Source organism: Pezoporus flaviventris, unplaced genomic scaffold, assembly GCF_033815535.1.
Source record: "Pezoporus flaviventris isolate CSIRO_AGI_PZ_B2104156 unplaced genomic scaffold, CSIRO_AGI_Pfla_v1 ptg000002l, whole genome shotgun sequence".
Taxonomy (NCBI): domain Eukaryota; kingdom Metazoa; phylum Chordata; class Aves; order Psittaciformes; family Psittacidae; genus Pezoporus; species Pezoporus flaviventris.
In genome coordinates this window covers 31,224,580-31,248,538 of record NW_026892550.1, presented here as the reverse complement: position 1 = coordinate 31,248,538, position 23,959 = coordinate 31,224,580, and the positions used below count along the sequence as shown (strand labels likewise).

The following is a 23,959-nucleotide window of genomic DNA, read 5'->3' as shown; positions in this document are numbered from 1 at the left end:
ACAAGCACAGATTTTGATGGAAGACATTCAGAAACATTAACATTCTTGCATATTAATGCGCACATCTGCACATTTCAACATGCTAACTCACCCGTGCTTCTCACTGTTGGCTGAGGGCCCACGTAAATATGAGTATTGTAATTTATAGGTGGGCCCATATATCTAAAGGCTAACCAGATCAGACTAGGTTTACACAACCCAGTCAAAGACTGGAGGAGTCCCTGCACAGCTGTCTGGCAGTTAAAGCGGCTTTGTGGTCCCACTGAAATCCTTCTAACAGCCTTTATCCCAAGCCACAAAATGTTCTCAATGTGTTGCTGAGGAAAACCAAGCACGTCACAGCAGTTTATACAGTTTTAACTCAATTATCCTTTTGAAACAGATCATACCTGTCTACTGCTTGTAAAGCTTATTTGTATCACATTAGTTGTAAAAAATCTGTAAACAATGCTGCAATTCCATATAAAACAGACATTCACACAAATGCAGGCAGGGGTGCCTCAAATCTGGTTTAGCCCCATAGCATGATGGCATTTTTAAACAATGTTTTTCTTAAACACATTTAAGGTTTAAATATACCCATGTGTTCTTAAAATCCCTTATTGCATTTAGAGACCTTTTAGTGAAAATTTCAGGATACAATGCTTCTATTTTATCTAAAATGCAAAGTGCAGCCTGACTCAATCAGGATAATATGTATTCAGCTACAACTCCTGATTTCAATGACATTGTCTTGAGTAACAGCAAAAGGTTAAATCCCTAGCTTAAAGGCTACTTTCAAATGATGTAAACAAACCGGTCTAAATATCACCACACCTCTTACCAGGAGAGTCTCTAGTTGCAAGGCATAGATCAAAAGAAATGGCAATACTTCCAAGAATCCCACCTAGTACTACCTTAGGAAGTAATTCCTAAGACATTACATATTTACACTACATTTTGGGTTAGTATTCCTCTTCTTTTTTACACCTCAAGAGGGAAAACAAATACCTAAAGCACCAGAGAAACAGAATAAGGAGGTATGGTTGTAGGTGGATCAATATTATCTTTCAGTGTTGAAATGTCAGAATAAACCAGGTTTGCTGCTTGAGTTCCTCCTTAATAAAATGCACTGCCCCACTAAAAACGTCTACCTGTCCATCAGTGTCTCACAGGGACTGGCCATCTCACCTTGTTACCAAACAAAATACATCCATCCTGCCACATCTTCTCCGCAGCTCAATCACTTTTGAGCCATCACACCACCTTTTTTTTCTCCAGTCCTCACTGGACTGCCTGTCACCTCCATGTGCTGAGTGAGAGGGCAAAAGCAAGTCACTCTTGTAGGGAAACAGATCTTTACTAGGCTGCTGTAAAATAGGTCCTAGTGTTGCACAGGTAGAGCCCAGACACCAAAAGACACAGATCTCTGCCAGAGCCCTGACTCCTAGTGTTTACTGAACCAAGAAAAGAAACCAGGAGAATCGCCTTGGAGAAGACGTCACCTCTGTTCTACCTACAAGCCCTGAGTCCCAGCAAAAACGATGGCAATCAGAAATTAGTCTGATTTCTGCTAACAGGCAGCTCAAAAGGGGTTTGAAGGAGCTTCCAGTTAACCAAGGCAGCTGAAGCCAACTGTGCAATGTTATACAAAAAAATTATGAGTAAGGTGCCTCATAAAATTGAGACCTGCAAGTGGTATGCTTTTAAGTGCAAGAAGAGCTACCTTTGAGAAGCTCGGTGAACATCTAAAAGGAGACATGACTCAGATCTCAGACAAGACAACATTTAGCAAGATGCCACAGGGAGATTCAGAATGAACTTGGGACAAAGCAAAGAAAATTTCCCAGCCAAAGAAGGGCACCCCCATCACACTGACACAGGACAGCTTTACACAGAGGAGAATCTGAAGCAGCAGATGAAAGCAGATATCAGTCAGAGAGACCTGAAGGAAAGCAGTGCCAAAGTCCACAGAAAATCAGGGAATGCTCTGGAAAGATAGCCAGTGCCAAGGTCTTCTTCTGTATTTCACGTGTCAGCATTGTTGTGGCCTTAGTACTCCAAGCTCTTGGTGAAAGGGCCTCCCTCTCCCCCTGCTCCCTTGGAAAATGTTGACTTATAAATCCTCAGATAGATTATTAGTGATTTAGACTACAAACCTGTACAACACACAGAATGAAAGGACAGTGAAGAGCAAAGTCCAGACCTGGCTGACATTTCAATCCAAGTCAAATACATGCTGTTTGGACTCTTATGAACTGTGATTTGCAGCTGTCAGATGAGCTACTCTGGACCAAATCCTGGAGAAAAACATCAAATCTGCTAGCATGGCATAGTCTATCCAGCATTTCTGAGTGCCTTATTATGGATCTGAAGAATGCTCAGAATTAACCCGGCTTTCATCAGGAGGCACCAGGAGTCTAATTCCTAGCATGATGCATTAGAAAGGATGAACGGCAACTGTGCAGGACTTGAAAAGGTGAAATGGACCTGTAGAAGTCAAAGTATCCAACCAAGAAACAAGGAAAAACCATACAGGAAAAGCTACTCAAAGGAACGCAGGCACCAGTGCATTGGTGACAAGAAGGAAGGCAGCCACTGTCTCCTCTGTGTCTGGCAAGAGCAACCACCTGGCTGCAGCACAAAAGTGGCTCAACCTTGGATCCTGTTTTGAGGGATGTAAATTACCTCTAGCATTGCGCAAGGCATCCTTGTGATTAAGTGAAGGGTCAGGACTCTGCTTCTCCATTGGGACACCTGGGGTGAGGCTCAAAGCTCCTTTTCAAATACAGCCCACAAATACTGAAAAAGTCAGACAGAGAAAACATGATTTTCTACCAAAAGGACAGTAAAAAGTAGGTCAAATACTGGAAAAACTCAAATCCACTATTTATTGTAAACCTAGTATTGATGCAACAAGCCTGTATCTGTTGGAAGAGCTTTCCTGTTCTGTGGGAGATACCCTGGACTGTTTACCAATCCTGACAGCATTTAGAGGTCAGATTGTGTCACCTTCCATGCATGCTGTTTTCTGAGAACCACAGGAAAACAAAAATCCTTCAGGAATAGCTTATTTAGCTGTTTGGCTATTCGCTTATCAAGTTAAGCACCTCACTGAGAAATCTTTCGCACTGATTTGAGAGTACAAATTCCACTGGAAAAGAAACAGTTTTTGATGCAGCCTTATTTAGCAAAATACTTAAACAAGTACCTGAGCTCATCTGGTTTAAACTTCTAAAAACCCTGAACTTTCTGACCATACACCTTAAGGGATACTGAATACTGGCAACTTGTCTTCAGCAAGCATGTTACAAAATACACTTCTGTGTGTCTGGAAACTGAAATATACACTGCTAAATAAAGGCATCTGAACCCCAAAATAGTACTGGAAAATTTAGTTCTTAGAAGAAGAGGAAGAGCTATCTGACCTGAAAAATGCAGGAGTTCTGCTATCACATCCAATCAGTGCTCAGTGATCAGAGTGAAATTTAACAAGGATTACAAATGGAGAATTGCTCAATAAGCAATGTACTTCTCCCTTTTACCAGGGTTGGACAATTTCCTACAGTGCTCCCTTGAGCTTTCTGCCCAGGGTGTTTAAAGGTGACTGTTAATGCAGCTTCTTTGAACAATTATGCCTTAGTATAATAGATCAAATCAAGAAAATCAGTCTGGTTTTCTTCCTAAATTTTCTTTTAATGTCTTCCTCTTTCTCCCTTTACCTCTTCTGCCTGAGGCTGTACTTTTTCTCCCTCTCCAACAGGCTGCACATAACACAACAGCAGCACATAAAAAAAGCGCTTTGAATGAAAGAGAAGGTGTCTTCACGGTGCAGTAAGCAAACTTCTTCCAGTGAAGAATGTCTGTATAAAAGTAATTAATGAAAGCTGCTTCTTTCTCTTTTCTGGACTCCCATAGCTTTGCAAAAAACAAAAACCCCTCAAAAAAGAAGTTGAGCATTATGTAATAAATATTGTAAGACGATCATGAGCTGGTCTTTTGCTGTCTCCTGAGCAGTAGCACATTAATGTTCCCAGGTATGTCCCAGATATGCCATATAGCACAATACCAAGATGCCCAACTTGGCTAACAGGCTTTGCTACTTCCCAGACAGCAGCTGGCACCTCCATACAGCACTGCCAAGAGTACATCTCAGCTGGTGCTAGCTGTGGGCTCCCTGCCCCATGCCCTACTGCATGGTACACATTCCCTGGCTTTTGGATCACTTACGGATCCTTCTGACACCTGTCTGGCAATAGCTTGTGCTTGAACATCAGCATTAGAAGATGTTTGTGCAGCTCATGTAGTCTTTTGTGTACTCAGTAGCTGTGATCAAAGAAGAAATCTCCCTCAGTTACCAAACTGAACCCCAAGACCTAATTTAGAGCTTTTGTAACACTGAGGTTAAAGACCAGAGCAGATTGACAGCTGTCCAGAAACATTTGCTCCAATCTATCCTTAATGTAAGTTCACTAAGTTCAGAAGAAATACAGTAGAGCTGAATTTAACCTTTTGATTCCACACACATCTGAAAAACCACAGTCTTCTGCAGACACTAGCTGCCTTAAAACATAAAGTTGCCTTTTCCCTGGAAATCAATATTAATTCAATGCAAAAATCATTACAGCCATTAAGAAGGTTTGTACTGACACTTCAGTTGTTTTTATTCTGTGCTTAGAGAATCAAGCAGATGAACATGCAGGTCTAAATAAAAGCATCAAATAGGCTGAAACTGCCACCATGTGAAAACAGAGGCTTTCAGCGCCATCAGAGACATAATTTAATGCCCTCTGGTGCTAATGAAATTACTCCGATAGATTCAAATGGACTGTTTTGGAGTTAAAAGGCACAGTGATTGTGTAATAGAATTAGTTTTGCTCTGGAAGAGAATACCCGGGACCAATACCATCTTTAGACAGCCTGGTTTCCTAATTGCCAAGCTAATACGTGTTTGCTATGGGTTTTTGATCACAGGTCCAACACAAACAGGGGAAGTTGTGACTTCCACCTCCATGAAAACACTAATCAGAAGGAACAGCAATCTGCAGAAGACTGCTTGTGTACATCCTGGCCCCATGTGAGAGAATGAAGAAGTGGAGGGAGGGATTCCAAAAGAAAGGACAGAAAGGGAATGGAAAATGACAAAAAGATGCTAGGAAAATAGTTTTCTTGGAGGAACTTGATGATATTCCTTTCCCAGTCTACTATTTACAACTGCCACTGGGTACCCTATGTACTTGTGAATGTTGCTAACTCCGTCTGCATAAAACAGTTGTCAAAATTTCCCTGGATGCCTTGTTACTAAAATGCAGTGTTCCTCTCTGCTGATGGGCAGTGCTTTGGTAGTCTCCTCCGGCTGGGGCTCTGTGCTAAGAGAACTGAGCAAGCAGCAGGTGCCTACCAAGGTGCTAGACCTGCAAGTTCACCACTTACACACAAGCAGCTGTTACACAGCCCTGTGCAGAGCAGGCACAAGAGAAAAACTTTCACTGTGGAAGCACCAGCTTCAATTTTTATCTCTCATCACCCTTCTCCCTTGTTAGACAATTAGTCAAGCAAAGGAGCCTGCTCATGGAGCAGTGGGTTAAGCTGCTGGTGGCCCCATTGGCCTCCCCAGTGGAGCAGGAGCTTGTGCAACCCAGCCCAGCCCTGTAAATCAGATCTGCCACAACAGGACTCTTTCCTCAACTGGTTTCTTCACCTAGGATTGCCAGTTGCCAAACAAGGCAGAAAGGATAACGCGGCCATTCAGGTGAAGGATTAAAGTCAGGTAAGTTTTACTTCTACATGTTTTAAAAATTTAATTTCTTTTTTTTTCAGTTAATTGTTAATTAGTAGAAGGTTCTCTCTTCCCAGGCAGTGCACACTGGCAGCCAGGAGCAGGGCACAAGGAAGACTGTCTGAAGATAGCATGAAGAAACGTGGAGCTCTGCAGGCCATGATAACACTAGAGAAAGCTGCTAAAACATTGCTCCCCGGGATGAACTCTTTCTCTCTTCCACTGTGTGTTTTTAGGTGACAGCACACACTTTGCTGAAGTGCAGTATGTTGGCTTTGTATGTTTGATTTCTATGCCAAACATCTGCAAGTGCTTCCACATAAACAACAATGTGGGATGTGCTCAGGCATCAGCAAAGTCTACTGCTTCATTAAGCTGCCATTTATTAGGTTTCCAAGGGTTTGGAACAATGGACTTTCTGGTTGTTCTCAGAGCTGTTACACATACTGCAGGCTGACTGATGCAGCTGGAGCACCTGTTTGTCCAAGGTGACCAGGATTTTCGCATTTCAGATGCTTCACTCATGAAGATACCTAAGAGATTCCTCTTTAGCTACTACAAATTGCATTCCTGTGGGCTGGTTTTGCTGAAATAGGGTTTCTCCAGATTCCTGGCTTTTGCTAGAATCAGTGTGACTCTTACCAGAGTGGGAAAAACTCTTATCAGGCTCCTTCTGCACAGATCTATGGGCAGCAGGGGAAAGATGCTGTCAGGAGACCTTTCTGAGATTTAGCCAGCTTATAGGGATCCTCAAGTTGCTGCTTTACCCCATTACCTGGAAAAATCTGTTCTGTTGGCACAGCACTTGGTGAGATCCCTGTTCATCTTTTTGAATGGCTCACCTATTAGGTTAGAGAACAGGAGACCTTCCTACCTCTGCAGTTGTCAGTCATAAGTAGGGGTTATCTTCAAAGATAGCTAGGACACACTGGAAATTGTAGAAATTGAGAGGATGCCGTTTCCTAAAGCACTGTATTGCAGCAGACAGAACATCATCTTCCCATGGAAATGAGGGTAGAGGATTGCTTCGCATAGCCAGTAATCTTCATGACATCTTAGTGAAATTACTGGAAAGACTGGCATCTCCAGTACCAAGCTATTTTTAGGACCATTCAAGTTCATTTCAAGACAAGTGATGATGAATTTGGAACAATCCTCAAAAAACAGAGTAGCTGTCAGCACGGCTTATACAGAAGTGATTCAGGATCTGAAACACACTCCCCTTAGCTCACCATTTTTTTCACCCATATATTTTTTACCCTTTCTCTTCCTTCAGCTGAACAGTGAATCATTATCCTCTGACAATCTCATGCTCATGAAAACTCATTTGCTTTCTATTTGCTCCAGAGCATTTCCTTATAAGTCATACAAATCTGGGCTTTGCAAACTATCCTCATGCCTTTGTAAGGTTTGATTTTATTAAGTTGCCTCAAAGACTTCTTTATTTTTATTTTTTTTTAACAGGCAATTTTCACTCTCTAGGAAGCAGCCTGAGCAGCAGATAAAGTGAACATTTCATTACCCAAACATATGTCCAAAAATATCAGTTGCATGAGCGACTCTGCTGCTGCTTACTTCCTCCTACATCATATAGCAGAGGCCAAGGACTTCAGTAACCTTTGTCCCACATAATTCCAGAGGAAAAGTGATGAAATACGATGATGTTGTACCTGAAGATGATGGCAAGCAGTGTTCATTGGCCTAGAAGCAAGAGCACAAAAGGTGTGACAGAACAAATAAACTCTGTTCGTCACACTGTTCATCACATTGTTCATACATGTGACGGTCTTGCATCCCTGAATCAAAACCTGGAGAGGTCTGTGTAACTGAAGGGAATTTAAGCACATTCATTTCATTAGGCTGTGTTGCTGAAAACAAGTCAAAGCTGTTAACCACTCAATTAGTCTTCCAGGATAAAAGTAAAGGTGGCTCTTTCTCCTCGTGGGCTTACTATATAGGCCAATTAGATTGACACACTGGTTGCATTAAGGATCTCGTAATTGCAGTCACTCTACCTGCAGAACTACTCACTGTTCCTAAGCTGTGGTTTGTTGATGTTCACCATGATAAGCATGTTTGATGAGCAACACAGGTAGGCCCTGGGCTTAATGAGACAGTTTTTTCTTTATTGTCGGTACTGTATTTAGCCTGCGTAGTAGAGCAAAATAGCCACATGCCAGCCTGCTTTAAATCAGTTGCTAGCCAGACTATAGGTAAAAATCAAACCCTCAAGACTGCCCTCTAATGCCAACAGCAGAACAGCATTTGCCAACAGCTCAGACAGCACTTGCATTGGGTATAAAACCTGATGAGGACTTAGACAGGGAACCTAGCATATTGAATCCGTAACTTGAGCAAAAAAGTACATATCCAACTTCTTAACCATCAGGCAATTGCACATTCTAGCACAGAATTCTCAATTAAATCATTATTTTGAACCAAATACTGTGGTTTTCAGTGATTTTTGTGCTATAGCATTTCCCAATAATTGCTATTATAATAATTATTATAATTTTGAAAGGAGGGTGACTTGCTTATTATTAAAAAATTACATTTAAAACGCAGCAATATTTTTATTAAAGGAAAAAAGTCTATTCAAAGCAAGGTATATCAATTTGCAAAGAACTGGTAAAGAACTAACTTAGGCAATAATATAAATGTCTAACACAGCATGCCTGGATTGAATTCACTATATTTTTAGCACTGTATCAGCTGCTGCCTGCTCTAGGGACATTCCATAGTATCACCTGGTCTAAGTCCTGAGGTCTTCTGAGTCAGGCACTGTATCATAATACAGGATTTCATGCATCTGATCACACACACAAAGCTGATTTTTGGCAACTTGAGGAGGGAAAACGCGCGTTAGAGCCCTTAGGTCATGGGGAAGATCACTAGAGGGCAGTAGCCAACCCCTAATCTCCCCACAGTTCCACACAAAATCTGAAGGTTTACACAGGAGGAAAGGGCGAGCCCCCGCCCCAGTGAAGATGCTTACATGTGCAAGATGAAGAAGAAACCTTCCTGTTTGCTACAAGTGTTAATACTCCTCGACACCCTTTCCAGTGTTCCTAAAACCACCCTGTTTTCATAGCAGTTCTAATGGTGTTGGTGGGTTACAACTCTGCTTCAGGATCCATGGATTTCATAAGAAATTACATTTCTACTCCAACAGTTATGAGAAATGCTTGAAAACGTCAGCCATAAAGGCTAGAGAATAAAAAAAAAAAACAAACCAAAACTAGAAAACCACAGAAATAACCCACCTTCTAATGGCTTATTATTATTACTGACAATTTTAAGCTCCTGACTTTTCACTTATTTTAACAGTCTGGGGGCTTGAATTATGAATGCTGGGATTTCAATATACTCTTAACTTTACCCATAAAGGAGCACTTATCAGAGAAATATTTGGTCACCAACTGATACCCCTATGTCAGATCTACCCGCTTCTAGCAGAACAGCCCTATGAGATCAGACCAGGTCTCTGTTATCCTCTCTCTCACATTAGGTAGTGGTGCACTAGGGAATAAGCAAACAAAAGGGTGAGCAGAGAGTGATGCTTACCCAAAATACTTCGTCAGCTTTTAAAGAAGGTTTTTGCATTTAACAGTCATGTTTTTTGCATGTGTTGCAGAAGAGGTCTCACTTTGCTGTCAACAAAGTTGTACATATGTGCAAGAAGCGATTGCTTTAACGCCAGGACATGCAATCTTATTTCACACTTGATTTTGAGAAATCCGGCATCTTCACATGTAATCACAGCCTCTGGCATTGCCCTTGGGCCATGAGCTCACAAAGAGGAGAGGTTTCTTTGCAGCATTCTTTACTTGAAGAAGGACAACCTAAACTTTCCCAAAGCAGGATGTTCGCCAGTGCTCAGCCAGAAAAGACAAGACTTTCACAGAATGAAAACCCAGGTAGCAATGGAAAGCCTTTAACTCCTGCAACACATCAAACAGAACAGTGCCTCCCAGTTGCACATCCCAGACTTCCCCTTCTGATTGTATCAATCCCCTCTCTTAGAGAAAATGAGATGTGCAAGACACTAGATTACTCAAAGCTACTATAGGATTCAGCAAAACAAGTGATAATTCATCCCTCAGCTACAAGAACCACTCAGCATCCAAGAAAAAGAGCCAGCAGGAAAGCCATCCACCCAACCAGCAATAACAAATATGTAAAAGATAACTGGATAGGGCTGCAGCCTTAGCCTGGGAGACACACTGGACTCTGCAGGAACTCTGAGGCATCAGTCCCTTTCTGTTTTTTCTTTCACAGCATCAACTTTACACTGGCTGCCTTCAAAAATCTAGTGATCTTACATTTATTCTGCTTGCCATAAACTGAAACCTCACAAAAGGCAACCATCGACACAATGTGCAAGACCACCAATATCACCTCACTGTTTCTGTAGAGGAAGGGAAATGGAAGGATGGTTCCCATCACCGAGGCTCTTTTTCTGCATTTATGCCATGACTGTTGCAATCCCAGTTCTTAAACTTGCAAAGCTGGGCACAGCCTGCCCATGATGCAGTCCCAGCATCTTAAATCACTCAGAATTAGCAACGAGGGCACATTGCAGAAATAATTCTCTGGAAGCCAATGTAACAGGGAGCAATGTTTGGTCCATTTCACCTCTGGGAAGCCGGAGCAAAGCAGGACTGACCCAAAGGATATTGCTTTCCTGAAAAGAAGTCCTTTAAGTTCCTAGTCCACGCAGTAAGCTCGGTAGTGAGGGTTCGTAATAATAGGATGCTTGAACTATGGCATTACTAAATTAGTCGGCTTTGCAGAGCCCATAAATCTCTCACAGGGGTACTCTTCCACTTCAGCTAGAGAGAAAGTTGCAGCTAGGAGTTACAAAGGGCTCTAGAGGGAATTAGGCTCTGAAGTCTTATTGAATTAGCATTGTTTACAAAGCAGTCATAAGTATAATGGATGTTAATGAGTCTTTAACGAGTCGAGTTACACTGCAACACGTGGTGAAGTACAATAAACAAAAAGGCTGTGCCTCCCTCCTCTTTACTCTGCTTTACACAGGTGTAGAAGCCCTGAATCTAAATTAATCTTCCTATTGAGAATAGAGTAAAAGAGCAGAATCTGCTCTGTAACTTAAACAAAAATAGAAAATCAAAACGCATTTATTTCATACCAAGCCAGACTGGGACTGAATCACATCAGAAGTACATGTTCACACAGACAGCTCACAGTATTACAGAATCACAGAAGGGCTGAGGTTGGCAGGCACCTCTGGAGGTCATCTGGACCAACACCCCTGCTCAAGCAGGGTCACCATGAGCCAGTTGACCAGAACAATATCCAGAGAGCTTTTGAATACCTCCAAGGATGGAGACTCCACAACCTCTGGGCAACTTGCTCCAGTGATTGGCCACCCTGAGAGCAGAAAAGGCTTTTTCCTTTTTTAGGCAGAAACCCTTGTGTTTCAGTTCATGCCCATTGTCTCTGGTCCTGGCACTGGGCACCACTGAAAAGAGCCTGTCTGTGTCCTCTTTACACACTTCCTTCAGGTATTTGCGCACACTGATAAGCTTCCCCCTGAGCCTTCTCTTCTCAAGGCTGAACAGTCCCGGCTCTCAGCCTCATCTCATACATGAGGCACTCCTGCCTCTTAAACATTCTCGTGGCCCTCTGCTGGACGCTCTTCAGTATGTCCATCTCTGTCTTACACTCGGGCGCCCGGAACTGGACCCATCACTCCCCAGTGCTGAGCAGAGGGGAAGGATCACCTCCCTCCGCTTTCTGGCAAGACTCCTAATGCAGCCCAGAATCCCATTAGCCTTCTTTGCTGCAAGGTTCATCTTCAACTTAGTGTCCACCAGGAACAACCAGGGTTATTCCTCCCCAGGTGTGGAACTTGGCACTTCCCTTTGCTGAACTTCATGATGCTCCTGACAGCCCACCTCTCCAGCCTGCTGAGATCACTCTGGATGGCAGCATGGCCTTCTGGTGCATCTGCTGCTCCTCACGGTTTTGCATCACCTGTGGAGTTGCTGAGGGTACACTGTGCCCCATATCCATGTCATTAAAGATGTTGAACAGGACTCATTAAAGAAGATGTTGAACAGGACTAGAGCAAGTATTGACCCCCAGGGTATACGGCCAGTTACTGGATGCTAGATGTCATGCATCATGATCATCCCTCTCTGCGCTCAGCAATTGAGCAGTTTTCAATCCACCTCACTGCTTGCTCATCCAGCCCACACACCATCAGCTTCTCTACAAGAATGTTACAGGAAGCAATGTCAAAACCCAGGTAGACAACATCCATTCCTCTTCCCGTATCCACAAGCCAGTCACCTCCCTGCAGGTGGTTATCAGGCAGACCAAGCACGACTTCCCCTCTGTGAAGCCATGCTGAGAGAAACATTTTACTTGTTCAGTTTTTGCTAAGGCTGGAGAGGAGAGGAAGGACATATTGTCATCATTACATGTCATTGCAGAAAGAGCCCTGGTGCCTTCTGAACAAAATATTTCAGCCTTTATTCACACCAGGCGGCCACTATGTTTAGCTACTTAGCTCTTGAGACCACCTCAGTCACAAGCAATCTGAGGTACACCTCACCAAAGCTTCCAGACAAGCTAAATCCCACTGAGATCAATTCTAGCACTCAGTTCTGATTTTGACAGGCTGTCAGTTAAAGAGCAATGCGACCTGTCTCAACAGTGGCATGCCTGAGAAGACAGCCGTCATCAGGAAATTGCCAACACCTCCCCACCACGCTGGATGACTCACCTTGCACAAACACACAGCGCACAGCCTCAGGTTTTGCCTGATATATTCAAACATTTCATAGGATCATCATAGAACATAGCATGCTTTGAGTTGGAAGGAACTTTAAAGATCATCCAGTTCCAGCCCCCTGCCAACGGCAGGGACACCTCACACTAGACCAGGTTGCTCAAAGCCCCATCCAACCTGGCCTTGAGCATTTCCAGGGATGGGGCATCCACAGCTTCTCTCGGCAACCTGTGCCAGTGCCTCACCAGCCTCATAGTGAAAAATTTATTCCTTGTGTCTAATCTAAATCTCCCCTCTGTCAGTTTAAAGCCATTCCCCCTGGTCCTGTCACTACCTGACAAGCAAGACTACTCCAAAAAGATGGTCAACAAAAGTTCATAGCCAGTTCATCAGCAAAAGAATGAGCCTGGAGGCAAGGCAGTGGGATCTGTGTGATCCTGGGGATGGATCATTTTGGGGGTGACAAAGCCAGGCTGCTGAGAGGGTTGGTTTATGCATTTTAAGGTATTCTGTGCATCCCCCCTGAAACTTCTATCGAGTCCTTAAATAAAGTGGGATCTTTTACAATCATCCACAGCGTAATAATGTTGAGGCTGACACATGCACTGCAGATTGGAGCATGCATCAAATCAGTGAGGCCAAAAAGGTGTAAAATTAGGGAAAGTGAGCCTTTATGAATGCAACAGCCTTCTAACTGGTATTCATACAAACCAGGGCAATCCAAAAGCAAAACAGATCAGATTTTACTTTTACGAAAGGCTTTTAATCCTGAAGAACAAAGTGTGTTACATTGAAACTACACTACAAAACATGCTCACAGCAAGACGTGCCTCCTCAGAGGTCAAATATGACAAGCACATAACAGCACTATTGCCCTGGAAGTCCTTTCTGCCAACAAAAGCACCAAGAGATAGTTGACAACTTCCTAAGATAAGGATCAAACTTCTGGAGTTTTTAGGATCAAAATTTAGCTTATGGGCATTGCAGTAGCTCAGAGCATGAGAAGAACATCATCTACTGAAGCACAAACAGCACTTCCTAGAGCAGTCTGGGGTTTTGAGGAGAGTGCCCTGTTATCAACCCAACTATACAAGAGTTTCTAGGAAGGACCACCTTGGGATGGAGTCCCAAGTCCTATCATGGCATCACCTGACCCCTGATGATGCCATCATTTGTGACAAGTCAGTAAAATAGAGGACTGAGGTCCTTCTTCTGAGATAGAGGAGGAAGACATAAAGGAAGACTGCAGCTGCAAGCAACAGGAGCTCTGAAATAAGAGGTGCCTCTGTAGCTGGGGAGCAAGATGGCAACGAAGCAGCTCCAGACCTGGAGGCAGAGACCATTAGAAGCTATGAAAAGACTGGAAACTCGTATTCTAAACTTGTTAGCTCAGCCTCATGCCACTGAGAATGCATGGGTAAACAACCTCACAGCAAAAGACACCAGAGCGCCAGGAACCACTGTATGTACAGCTGAGGGTTAAACCACTACATGAAATGCCTTCTCTCATGGTTCAGACCACTGCAGAGTCAGGATTGACATTAATAAAGCTTCCTCGTCCTACAAGTAGGACCTGTTGCACTTTCTGCATTCTGTCATTCCCTGCCAGCCATGAGATCACCCAGGAGTGTGGCAGCCTTGCCACGTTATGCAGCAGAATCTCCAATCCAGACCGGCAGGCAACAGGCCAGCTGCTGCCCCTGCCATGCTGTGGTACATGACTGACCTTCTGCACTGGATCCATCAGCCACACGGACAACACTTTCCATTGGAAATTCAATAGCTGGCTTCTTGTGCCACAGATAATGCCAGTGCTTTGCAAGCCTAGTATCCACTGCTTCAGGTGAATAATTCCGTATAAGCCCATGGTTATATGGGAGTCACAAATGAAGAGGTAAGAAAAGGCAGGAAGACGATCTGTTTTCAAATAAAGGCAAACCTAGATGCCGCTTTGAAGCCGCCTGACACCTCCCAAAGGACCCCCCGTCAGAGCCCATGGCTGAGCAGAGGACAGCGGTGCCAGTGCTAACGGGGCAAGGGGTAAATGCTACCATCATCCGCCCAGCTGCAGCCACCGCTCCCGCCGCAGCCGTGCTCCGGCCGCGCACCGCGGGGCCGGGCCGGGGAGCTGCTCGGGGCGCAGCCACACCGGGAAGGGACCCCCGGGAGACGGCGAGGGGCGGCCGGAGAGAGGGCTGCAGCCGTCGGGGGAGCTGAGCCGGAGCAGAAGCGCCGTGCCGGGAGACGCGGCCGCGGTGTCCTCCTTGGGTTGTCACAGAGCCGTGCACGCGTCCCCGCGGGGCGACCCCGAGGAGCCCATGGGGGCTTGAAAGCTAAAAACCATGTTAAGAAGCCTTTGCCCGCCTTCTCCATAGAGTGAAGGCCCCACCGCGGCAGTGTAGGGTGATGCTCAGTGCTCCGCGGCCGGCCCTGCGGGACAGCGAGGGTGCCCCGCGCCCCCACCGCTGCCAGGGGCAGCCCGGCTCGGGGGGACCCAACGCGGGAGCTGCCAGAGGGAAAATAAACAACTTTCCTGGTGTAAAAAGTTGCCTTGCAGGTGCCTGCAGCTGGCGGTTAACACAGACAGTAAGAGGATCAACTCCATCTCCGGCAGTGGAGCAAAAGAGGAGGGTGGGGGAAATAAAAGCCCCCGCATTTGCTATTCAGAGTTTAGTTAATGTGGATGATAACGGTTAGTGTTTAATCCCATTGTACGAGAATGAATATACCGAAACCTACAAGGGTCCTGGCAGAATAATGCGGCCCACAGCACCGCACCAGGGGCGCCCGGGCGGGCAGCCGGCCTGGCCCACCCCGCCGGCCGGGGGAGACGCGTCCCGGGGCCGCCGCCGCCTCCCGCGGGGCCACTTCGTGCTCCCGACCCTCACGGCGTGGCTGTGGGTCCGACCGGGGCGGCGGGGTGAGGGCCGGCACCGTGCCCATACCCCGGCCGCTTCTGGTGAGATGCTCGGGCAGGAGCGGCGGTGCCGCCCGCTGTGCACATCGGGGGTAGGGTTTGGGGTGCGTGCTGCTCCCCTTGTAAATCACAAGAGGAAACGGGTGGGAAAATGCGGGGCACGGGAGGAGACGCAGAGGCGTCCGAGAAAACACCTCCCGAGCCCACGCGGCTGGAGCAAACGCCGTCCGCACGGCGCTGTCCGGAACAAGGCGGCGCCGCCGCCGGGGCGGACAGGATCCGTCACCGGGCGGCCCTTCTACCGCCCTCGAGGTTTCCCTCCCGACCCTTCCCTCCCCGGGGGTCGCGGCGCTCTTGCAGCAGCCCTGGGGCCGGGGGCGGCAGAGCCGGGACCGGGGGGGGCGGCGGGCGGTCGCCCCGGTGAGGGCCCCGTTGGCGCACCGGCGGCCGTGGAGAGGGCCTGGGGGGGCCTCGCCCGCCACCGCGCTGGCGGGGGGGAGAGGGGCGGCGGTGGCGGGCGGCCCCCCCGGGGGGGAGCAGCGTGGCAGGGCGGCCCCGGCGGGGCGGGCCGGGGCGGTGCGGGGCGGTGCGGGGCGGGCTGGGGGCTCGGCGCGCTCGGAGGGCTCGGAGCGCGGCTGCCCGGGCGGAGGGCCGCGGAGAGGAAAGCTAACAATGCTGTGAAAATATGTTTGCAGAAAATAGACAATTGTTGGATTAAACGTATTCAAGTATGAAATAATGCCTTTTTGTGTAAAAAACCTCAGCAATGTGAGCGTACAAAAGTTCCCCTGTGGCAGTTACTTGCTCCCTTTGTGAGCTTTGCGCTCCAGCGTCTCCACTTGGCGCGTTTAACTCGGAGCCCCCCTTTAAACGCGATTGTTTCTTTCTTTTTAATGACATTTACCGGATCAAAACATGCTGTTAATTCGATCAGAAAGCTTTACCCTCCTTAACAATGCCACAATAATTTCTCCTGAAGTTTGTTAAATTGACCAAAATTAGGCAAATGAATAGGGGGTCTGTCGGCGATCCCGCTCGCAGGTGACACCGAATAATGCACTCTCGGGCCAGCTGCGATCCCCTCTTTATTTGCCCCTCTTTTCTTTGACCCGCATTATTAAAATTTAGGCCCAATGAAACTATTCATACTTTTCAATGGGACATTTTCCTATAGGATAATAGGCTACAAATTGAGCCTCTCCAAAGGAGAGGGGGGGAAGCAGGGGGGGTAAAACAACAACGCACAGACGCGCACACCACACAAAAAAGGAGCGTCGTGTGCCAAAGGCTGGCGAGAGCCTCCCTGGGCCGGCGGGAAAGAAAGAGGGGGGCTTAAGGAAGGGGGGGGGGGGGGAATCGTGTGCCAGCCCCCCGCTCCCACACCTGCCGGGGTGTCCCCGGCGCATAAAGCGGTGTAAACAAAAAAAGCCTCGCTGCCATCTCTCATAAAGATGGACGTGTCACCAAGTCGTGTGAGAAAAGCCTGAGAACAAACGGGGCCACTCCGTCTCCAAGGGTTCTCCCTTGAACTGGGCGGAACAGCCTATTAAGGGCTTACTTAATTACTTTAATGACTCTGGACAGGCTTTAAAATGCAGTCAGCGCCGAGGCTAAGGGGAGGGGGATTGGGGAGGGGACGGGGATTTGCAGGCAGGCGGCGGGGACGGGGATGCGGCGAGCGGGGCGCAGGGCGCGATGGCGCCCTGCGCCCCGCTCGCCGCATCCCCGTCCCCGCCGCTATTGTGGGACCATCACGTGTGTCCGCGGGGTCCACGTGGGGTGACACAGCTGGGCTGCCCCCGGCTGTATGGGGGGGGGAAGGAAGAAGAAGAGAGAAGAAAACCAACCCACCCCTTATCCCTCTCTCGCCCCCTTCCACCCTGATCTTTAATGCATACATTCCCCCGTCGCCGCTCGCCCCTAATCCTATGGGATCAGCGGGCCCGTGGAGGCCCCCCCCGGGGTCCCCCCCAAGAAGTGATGGCTTTATAAAGGGGCTCGGAGAGAGCGGGGATGCAGTGCCCAACCATGGCCTCCAAGCTCAAGGAGCGGAGGGTGAGCCGCAGCCCGCCTTGCGCGCACGGCTCTGCGGGGCCGCCGGGAGAATCCAGCATTGCCCCCTCACCTCCTTCCCCTTCATAAAGCACGCCCCCCCAAAAAAACCAACCCACCCGTCCCCAAAATAAGGCTGCCCTGCCGGGGCCGCCCGTGCAGACGGGGCGCTTCCGGACAGCGCGGAGAGGACCGGCCGCCGGAGCATCCTTCCTGGGTCCGCTTCGCGCCCGATGTCTCTTCTTGGAGTGGGGCCGATACGGGCTGCCCTGGAGGGGTCGGGACAGGGGCCGGCTGCCCCGACGAGGCCGGATCCGGCCGTTTTCTCCCCTCGCTAACGCGCCCCGTCTGTTTTGCAGAGGACGCCGGTTTCCCACAAAGTGATAGAGAAGAGGAGAAGGGACCGCATCAACCGCTGCCTCACCGAGCTGGGGAAGACGGTGCCCATGGCTCTGGCCAAGCAGGTAGGCGGGGGATGGGGGGGAGCAGGGGGTGTCAGCACCCAGGCCCTTCTCCCTTCTCCCCGGTGCGGAGCGACACCACCACCACTCCCCACCCCGATGTGAGGGGTTTGGGGCCGTGGGCCGGCGGAGCGCAGCCGCAGGGGAGATGTGATCCCCCTCTCCCCGCCCGCTGCAGAGCTCGGGAAAGCTGGAGAAAGCGGAGATTCTCGAGATGACGGTGCAGTACCTGCGGGCTCTGCATTCGGCGGAGTTCCCCCGTGGCCGGGAGAAGGGTAGGTAGGCAGGGGATACCGGGACACACACCCTCTAACCCCCCACTCCCGGCAGGACCCTGAGGAGCTCGGCTCCGCTGCCCTTGCTTTTCCAGCAGAGCTGCTCTCCGAGTTCGCCAACTATTTCCACTACGGCTACCATGAGTGCATGAAGAACCTGGTCCACTACCTAACGACGGTAGAGAGGATGGAGACCAAAGACACCAAATACGCCCGCATCCTGGCCTTCCTCCAGTCCAAAGCGCGCTTCGTCACAGAGCCCCTCTTCGCCTCCCTGGGTTCCCTCCCAGAGCCGGACTTTTCCTACCAGTTGCACCCCGGGCCCGAGTGCCCCGGGCACGGCCACAGCCCTGGAGAGGCCGGGCTCCAACCGCCCTCGGGGGGCCCCTTCCCGTGGCACGGCGCGGCCCGCAGCCCACCCCTGCCCTACCACCTCCCCGGCGCCGCTGTGCCCCTCGCCGGCCCCGGCCAGCAGCGCAGCACCTTCCTCTCCTCCGTGCAAGGGCTGGACCGCCACTACCTCAACCTCCTCGGCCATTCCCACCCCAACGCCTTCGGGCTGCCCCCTGGCCAGCACCACTCCGTGCTATAGACTCGACCCCGCCCGAAAACCCTATTTATGACCGCGGACACTTGAGAGTTACGCCCGGGCGCACGGGGAGGCTGCCGGGGCCATGGAGATGCGCGGCAGTCTCGGAGGGCTGGGAGCTCGGGGCCGGCCTGCCTCCCTCCCTCCCGGGGGTCTGGACCGGCCTTTCCCGCTCTCCTTCCCACCTCGGGGTGCGGTGCCTGTACAAGGGATGCCTTGGAATAAATGTTTATACCCGGCGCCCCTTCTTGTTTCCGGGAGGGCGCCCCCTCAGGGGGCGAGGGAGCCTCCCCCACGCACACCCCCAGGGGTAAAAACCCACAAGCGAAACGTGCTGGCTGGGAGAGCCGCCGGAGGGATGTGGTGCGTGGGATGCCCGCAGCATGGGGACACTCCCAGAACCCCAGTTGGTGCTGTCTTCCTGTGCGGGGATGCTCCCAGGGACACGCGTTCGAGAGGCCCTGGGATCTCCCGTGGGTTTTGCCAGAGAATTTCTCGGCGGCGCAGGTTGTTCAGAGGAGGAATAATGGGGAAGGCCCAAGACGGGGCGGGGAGGGCGGGCGGCGGGGACGGAGGTGCAGAGCACCGAGAGTAAAGCAAATAAAAGCTCTTGAGAGCGAGTCCTTCGAGACCTATCGGGGCCCTTTCGGTGCCACCCGCACCGGGCGTCCCCGGTGTCCCCGCACCCTTGGCAGGAGGGCAGGAGGACCCCAGCCGCCCCCGGGGGAGCCCGGCGGGGCCGGAGCCGCCGACGGGTAAATTAACTTATTCCAGTTGGGTGGAGAGACTTTGAGGAGGTTTGACCCGGGTTGTTTGCCCAGTCACAGAATGGGCTGACCCGCAATTTGTAAACCAACCCGACCCTTTATGCGGAGACAGACAAAAAGATCTTCATTACAATGAGTAGAAAGTTGAATGTGTATCTTCCATTTAACCTGTAAATACAGGAAAAGCTGCTATTTCAGATTAGTGGGGAAGAGGTCACACGGTAACGAAATGGGTCAGACAGAGGGGAGAAAAACCCCTCATTTCCTCAGGACACCTTTAGGATGGTGAATCCATCGAGAACCTCTTTCCTGCTCCATGTACACAGTGCAAGATGGGATGAGCCAAAAGCATTCAGCAGCAGCAGAATGGCTGGAGCCTGTTACACAAACACACATCCTGCACTCACCAGCGCTGGGTGCAGGATGTGAAGAAACTGCTACACAATTTTTATTCTGTAAGAACTAAGCTATGGTGAACCCCCTTTGGCACCAAGGCATTAACGATACAGCCTTTTCCTGTAAATAGAAGTTATTGATGTGTTCAGCATTTCAGTCCCTGTTAACAAACTTAAACAAAACTTTCCTTTGCTAAGTAGATTTTCTCTCTGGGATTAGCAGAGGGCCACCACGGTCAAAACTGGGGTCATTTACATATAATTTTGCAAACTCGCACTGGTCCATGACAGTCTTTGTATCTCCAATGTTGCTATTCTGGATTGTTTCTCTTTTTCCTTTTCTTTCTCATTTAGTTGTAGAGGATAAACCCCTCTTTGGCTTTACAATGACTTTAGGATAAAAGTCTTCCCCCTCTGCCCGTGAAGGGCTCTGAGCTCATCCCCAAAGCCAGAGACCCTGGCTTTTGCCCTCAAAATTATTTTGGCACCCAGTAAAGCCAGTAGTACTGAGGGATGGGAGCTGAGCTGCATGGGGTAGATCCTTGGGGGCAGTGGAGTTTACCCAGGACAGGCATCCTCTGTGTTTTGATAGAGGTCCGGCTCACTTGGTTTTACTTCATTTTACATTTTTGTGCCTGCAGGACAGAGGTTTTTAGCTTCCCCCCTCCTTCAGGCTCATTTTAGTTCTGCCGTGAGCTGATGCCATGCCTGGTGGGAGCAGGCAGGAGCTGAACATCACCTATGCTGGGCCAGTTAAAAGCCATAGCTGATCCCAGGTGGGGTGCCTGTCTGAGCTGGCAATGCTCATCTTCCAACACGGCAATGCCATTTACTGGTGCCTGGCAGCAGATAGCATGGGAACAAACACAGGGGTTTTGTTCCTGAAAATAAACTACTTTAACTCCCAAAGCACCCAAAATAGTAGCCTCTCTGTTACGCACCTGCTTGGCTAAAAATCCTGATGATGAATGACTTGCTGTATCCTTTCCTATTCCTTTCCTTCAGCTAGCAGCTTTCTCCTTCTTAGCCTTAATCTGCCTCATTTTGCCTTGCCTTCCTTTCCCGTGATTTTCAAGTCCTCTTTTCCACCTCTTTCTTCTTCTCCCCATTATCTGAACTCCTCTCTTTTCCTCATGCTTTCCAAGCCCTATATATACTGCAATTCTTCTCAACACAGAAAATTATTGTACAGCACAGTCTCATCTTAGTAATTTCTTTATGTTGAAGGCAAAGAATCATTTTGGGGATCAAAGGACAGTTCTGAACCTGATACAGTATCTCACTTGTCATTTACTCAGGAAGTAAGTTTATGTAGATCTTCTTAATATTGCCTTACTGAAAACATCTCCAACTCCCTAATTTATCATATGGATTTATCTGCATTATCAGGGAAGTACAACATCATTAATTAGATCAATGAGGCAGAAGTAGCCTGTGCACAAACTCTCCACATTAAACATTTACATTTCAAACAGGCAACAGGTGAAGCCTGGAAGGAGGTGTTACCGTGCCACTCTTGCTACTTAAATAAGTAATAAATGCTTATGAATTTTGAGCATATATAACACAGATCAGAACTCTTCTTTCTTCCCATGGTTCAAAGAGGGCATCATTCAAAGATCTGGGGATTTGGTGGCAGTGACACCCTGTGGAGTTTCCAGCCTTGGAAACAGAGCCCATGGCACAAAGCACAGTCCCCAAACTCATGCCAACACAGTCATTCTGAGGACAACTTATCAATCAGGTCACTAGCTAATGAAAAAAAGAGCGTTTGATTTTATTTTGGGTCAGTGACCCTGCTGTGGCATTGGACCACAAATACTTGCATCAGTACATCTATAGGGTTGAACCATGGGTTGGGAAGAGGCAGCTGAGGGAAGGAGGAGGAACAGCACTGCTGAAGGGTCTTAATCACAGATCTGTTCTGGTTGTGGCGCACATGACAGCTGGCTTCCTAGTGGTATGGGTACGACCCCTTTCCTGCAGTACCAAAAGTCCTGCCAGTTTGTAAGTCTGGCTGTGCCACTGCTCTGTCAGATGCTGCTGCTGTTTCTCAGGCTCAGAGGTACCCCAGGGCAGCCTGCACAACTTGACCAGGGTTATGCTAGAAAAGCTTAGGAGAGCAGATGGTCTCAGGTGCCAGGGTACAATGCCCACCCTATCCCAAATCAGCTTCTTACTCTGCTACCGTGTTCTTAGAGTTAAATAGTGCCTTGAAGCCCAGATGGATGTTTTCTCTTCATAAAGTAATGAGGCATAAGGAGGAGACCTGTTTGCCCGTGGCTTTTGGGACAGCTGAGCACTTGTCCAACAACCCCTTTGCAAAGGCAGTCCTTCAGAAAGAAACTCTCCATCTGACAGTTTCATATTTGCTGCAATGCAGCATCTGATCCCACAGTTTGCTTCCTGCCTTGGGTGAGCCCATCCCCTCTCACATCATCATGTTTATTTCTAGCAGACTTGCCCACAGATTGCGTAAAGGCTGTTTTAAGAAAAGAATGGTGGAGTCTCTTTAAGAGGAGATGCAATTACGATAAGATGTATAAGAAAGAAACCTTAGTATGTATATGAGGTTAAAGCTCTGATACCTACCCACATACCGTACTATTGGCAATGTAATTTTTAATCACTGGAAGAACACATCCAAGTGCAGTCCTAGTCTATGTAAAGACTGTGCAGATAAATAATTAGGCTCTCTGAACAACTGAGTCCTGCAAGGCAACATGGAATTCATGACCCAGTTGTTATGCTTTTAGTGAACGTTTATGAAGGTAGTTTTACTTGCCTCCATCTCTCAGCCTTCTGTTGCTAGCCTGCTTAGACATTCTTCTAGGAAGTTGGAGTCTCAAGGTTGAAGTCTTTGAGGCTAAAAACTGGGTGTCCCTCTTTGGGAGCACCCACGTATAACCACTCTGCCCCTACAAAGCAACTTGCTTTGCCTTTGAAGGAAACACTGTGCCTGCGGTTAGTCCTCTGAAAGGAGAGATTAGATGGTAGTTTGTCCGGAGAGGGTTTGATCTCAGGATATCATGTTGAAGGAGACATCCAATTTAGATTGCAGGTGTGAAGTGGTGACAGCATTTCAGTGCTTTCTCCATGCCAGGGAGGAATGAGGACTATAGCTTTCGCACCTCCATTCTCTTCTTCTGGAGGTATATGTGGTTTGTATACCATATGCTTTGTGTATCATGGTTTGATACAGGGATTTGATACAGCTGTGCAATCTTAGTTCTTACACCATGTGATGCCACTATAGCTGTGAGTAAAAGTTAGGGTGCAGAGTTTTTCTGCCAGAGGTGCTAGGATGGAAACAATTTACCCTTACTATCAAACTGACTGCTGGGTTTTCAGGATTGGGATCTGTAGAAGGAACAGTAACAACACCGCCTATACAACAAACCCCACATAGCTTCAGTTTTAAAATTAGAAAAGTGTAATAGGAACCAATGGTATTCACCAAGCGCAGATTACAATACTTCAAGAGCCTCAGGAAACTTTGAGACAACATAGATTACATACAGCACAACTATATATTGGAGTGTTCTAAGGGAATCAATATAACCTGACTCCTGCATATTCAACTATAAACCCCCTTTTTATCATAGGATGTAATAATAGTTTTTCAATGCAACAGACTTTTTTCATACAGTACCTTCTCCACTCTTAATGATGAAAAAACATGGGTTGGGAGTTTTATTACTGAAAGTACTGTAAATTATCTCTGATGTCTGGAGAAGGAGAGAAAGCAACTGGAAAAAGAGCAAAAGTATACATATCCTTTGCCGCATAATGCCAAACCTGTTAGATAGCAAAGATCTATGAAAGCCAATAAAATGATGATTAAAAGAACCCCTGTTTACAGCACACTACAACTCACCATCTGCAGGAAAGGCAGTATGTTAAAATAAACAAGAGATTCCTACATGCTTGTTAACTATATGCATATATATATGGAGGTGGGCAAAGCTTCCTGGAGATGCCTGAA

The 23,959-nt window shown here is 48.0% G+C and overlaps 1 protein-coding gene across 2 annotated transcripts; it reads left to right on the top strand.

Annotated features, from left to right (window-relative positions):
* Positions 1-17,178: 17,178 nt before the first annotated feature.
* On the top strand, positions 17,179-18,946 carry HELT (helt bHLH transcription factor). 2 transcript variants are annotated; one of them, XM_061465198.1, is made up of 4 exons: positions 17,179-17,490; positions 17,847-17,951; positions 18,127-18,223; positions 18,322-18,946. In XM_061465198.1, the coding sequence occupies exons 1-4, from the start codon at positions 17,449-17,451 to the stop codon at positions 18,813-18,815; spliced, it is 738 nt and encodes a 245-aa protein (XP_061321182.1). In that variant the 5' UTR covers positions 17,179-17,448; the 3' UTR covers positions 18,816-18,946. The 2 variants fall into 2 exon arrangements, with proteins under 2 accessions (XP_061321182.1, XP_061321174.1); XM_061465190.1 differs by having other exon boundaries at positions 18,319-18,946.
* The last annotated feature ends 5,013 nt before the right edge of the window (positions 18,947-23,959 follow it).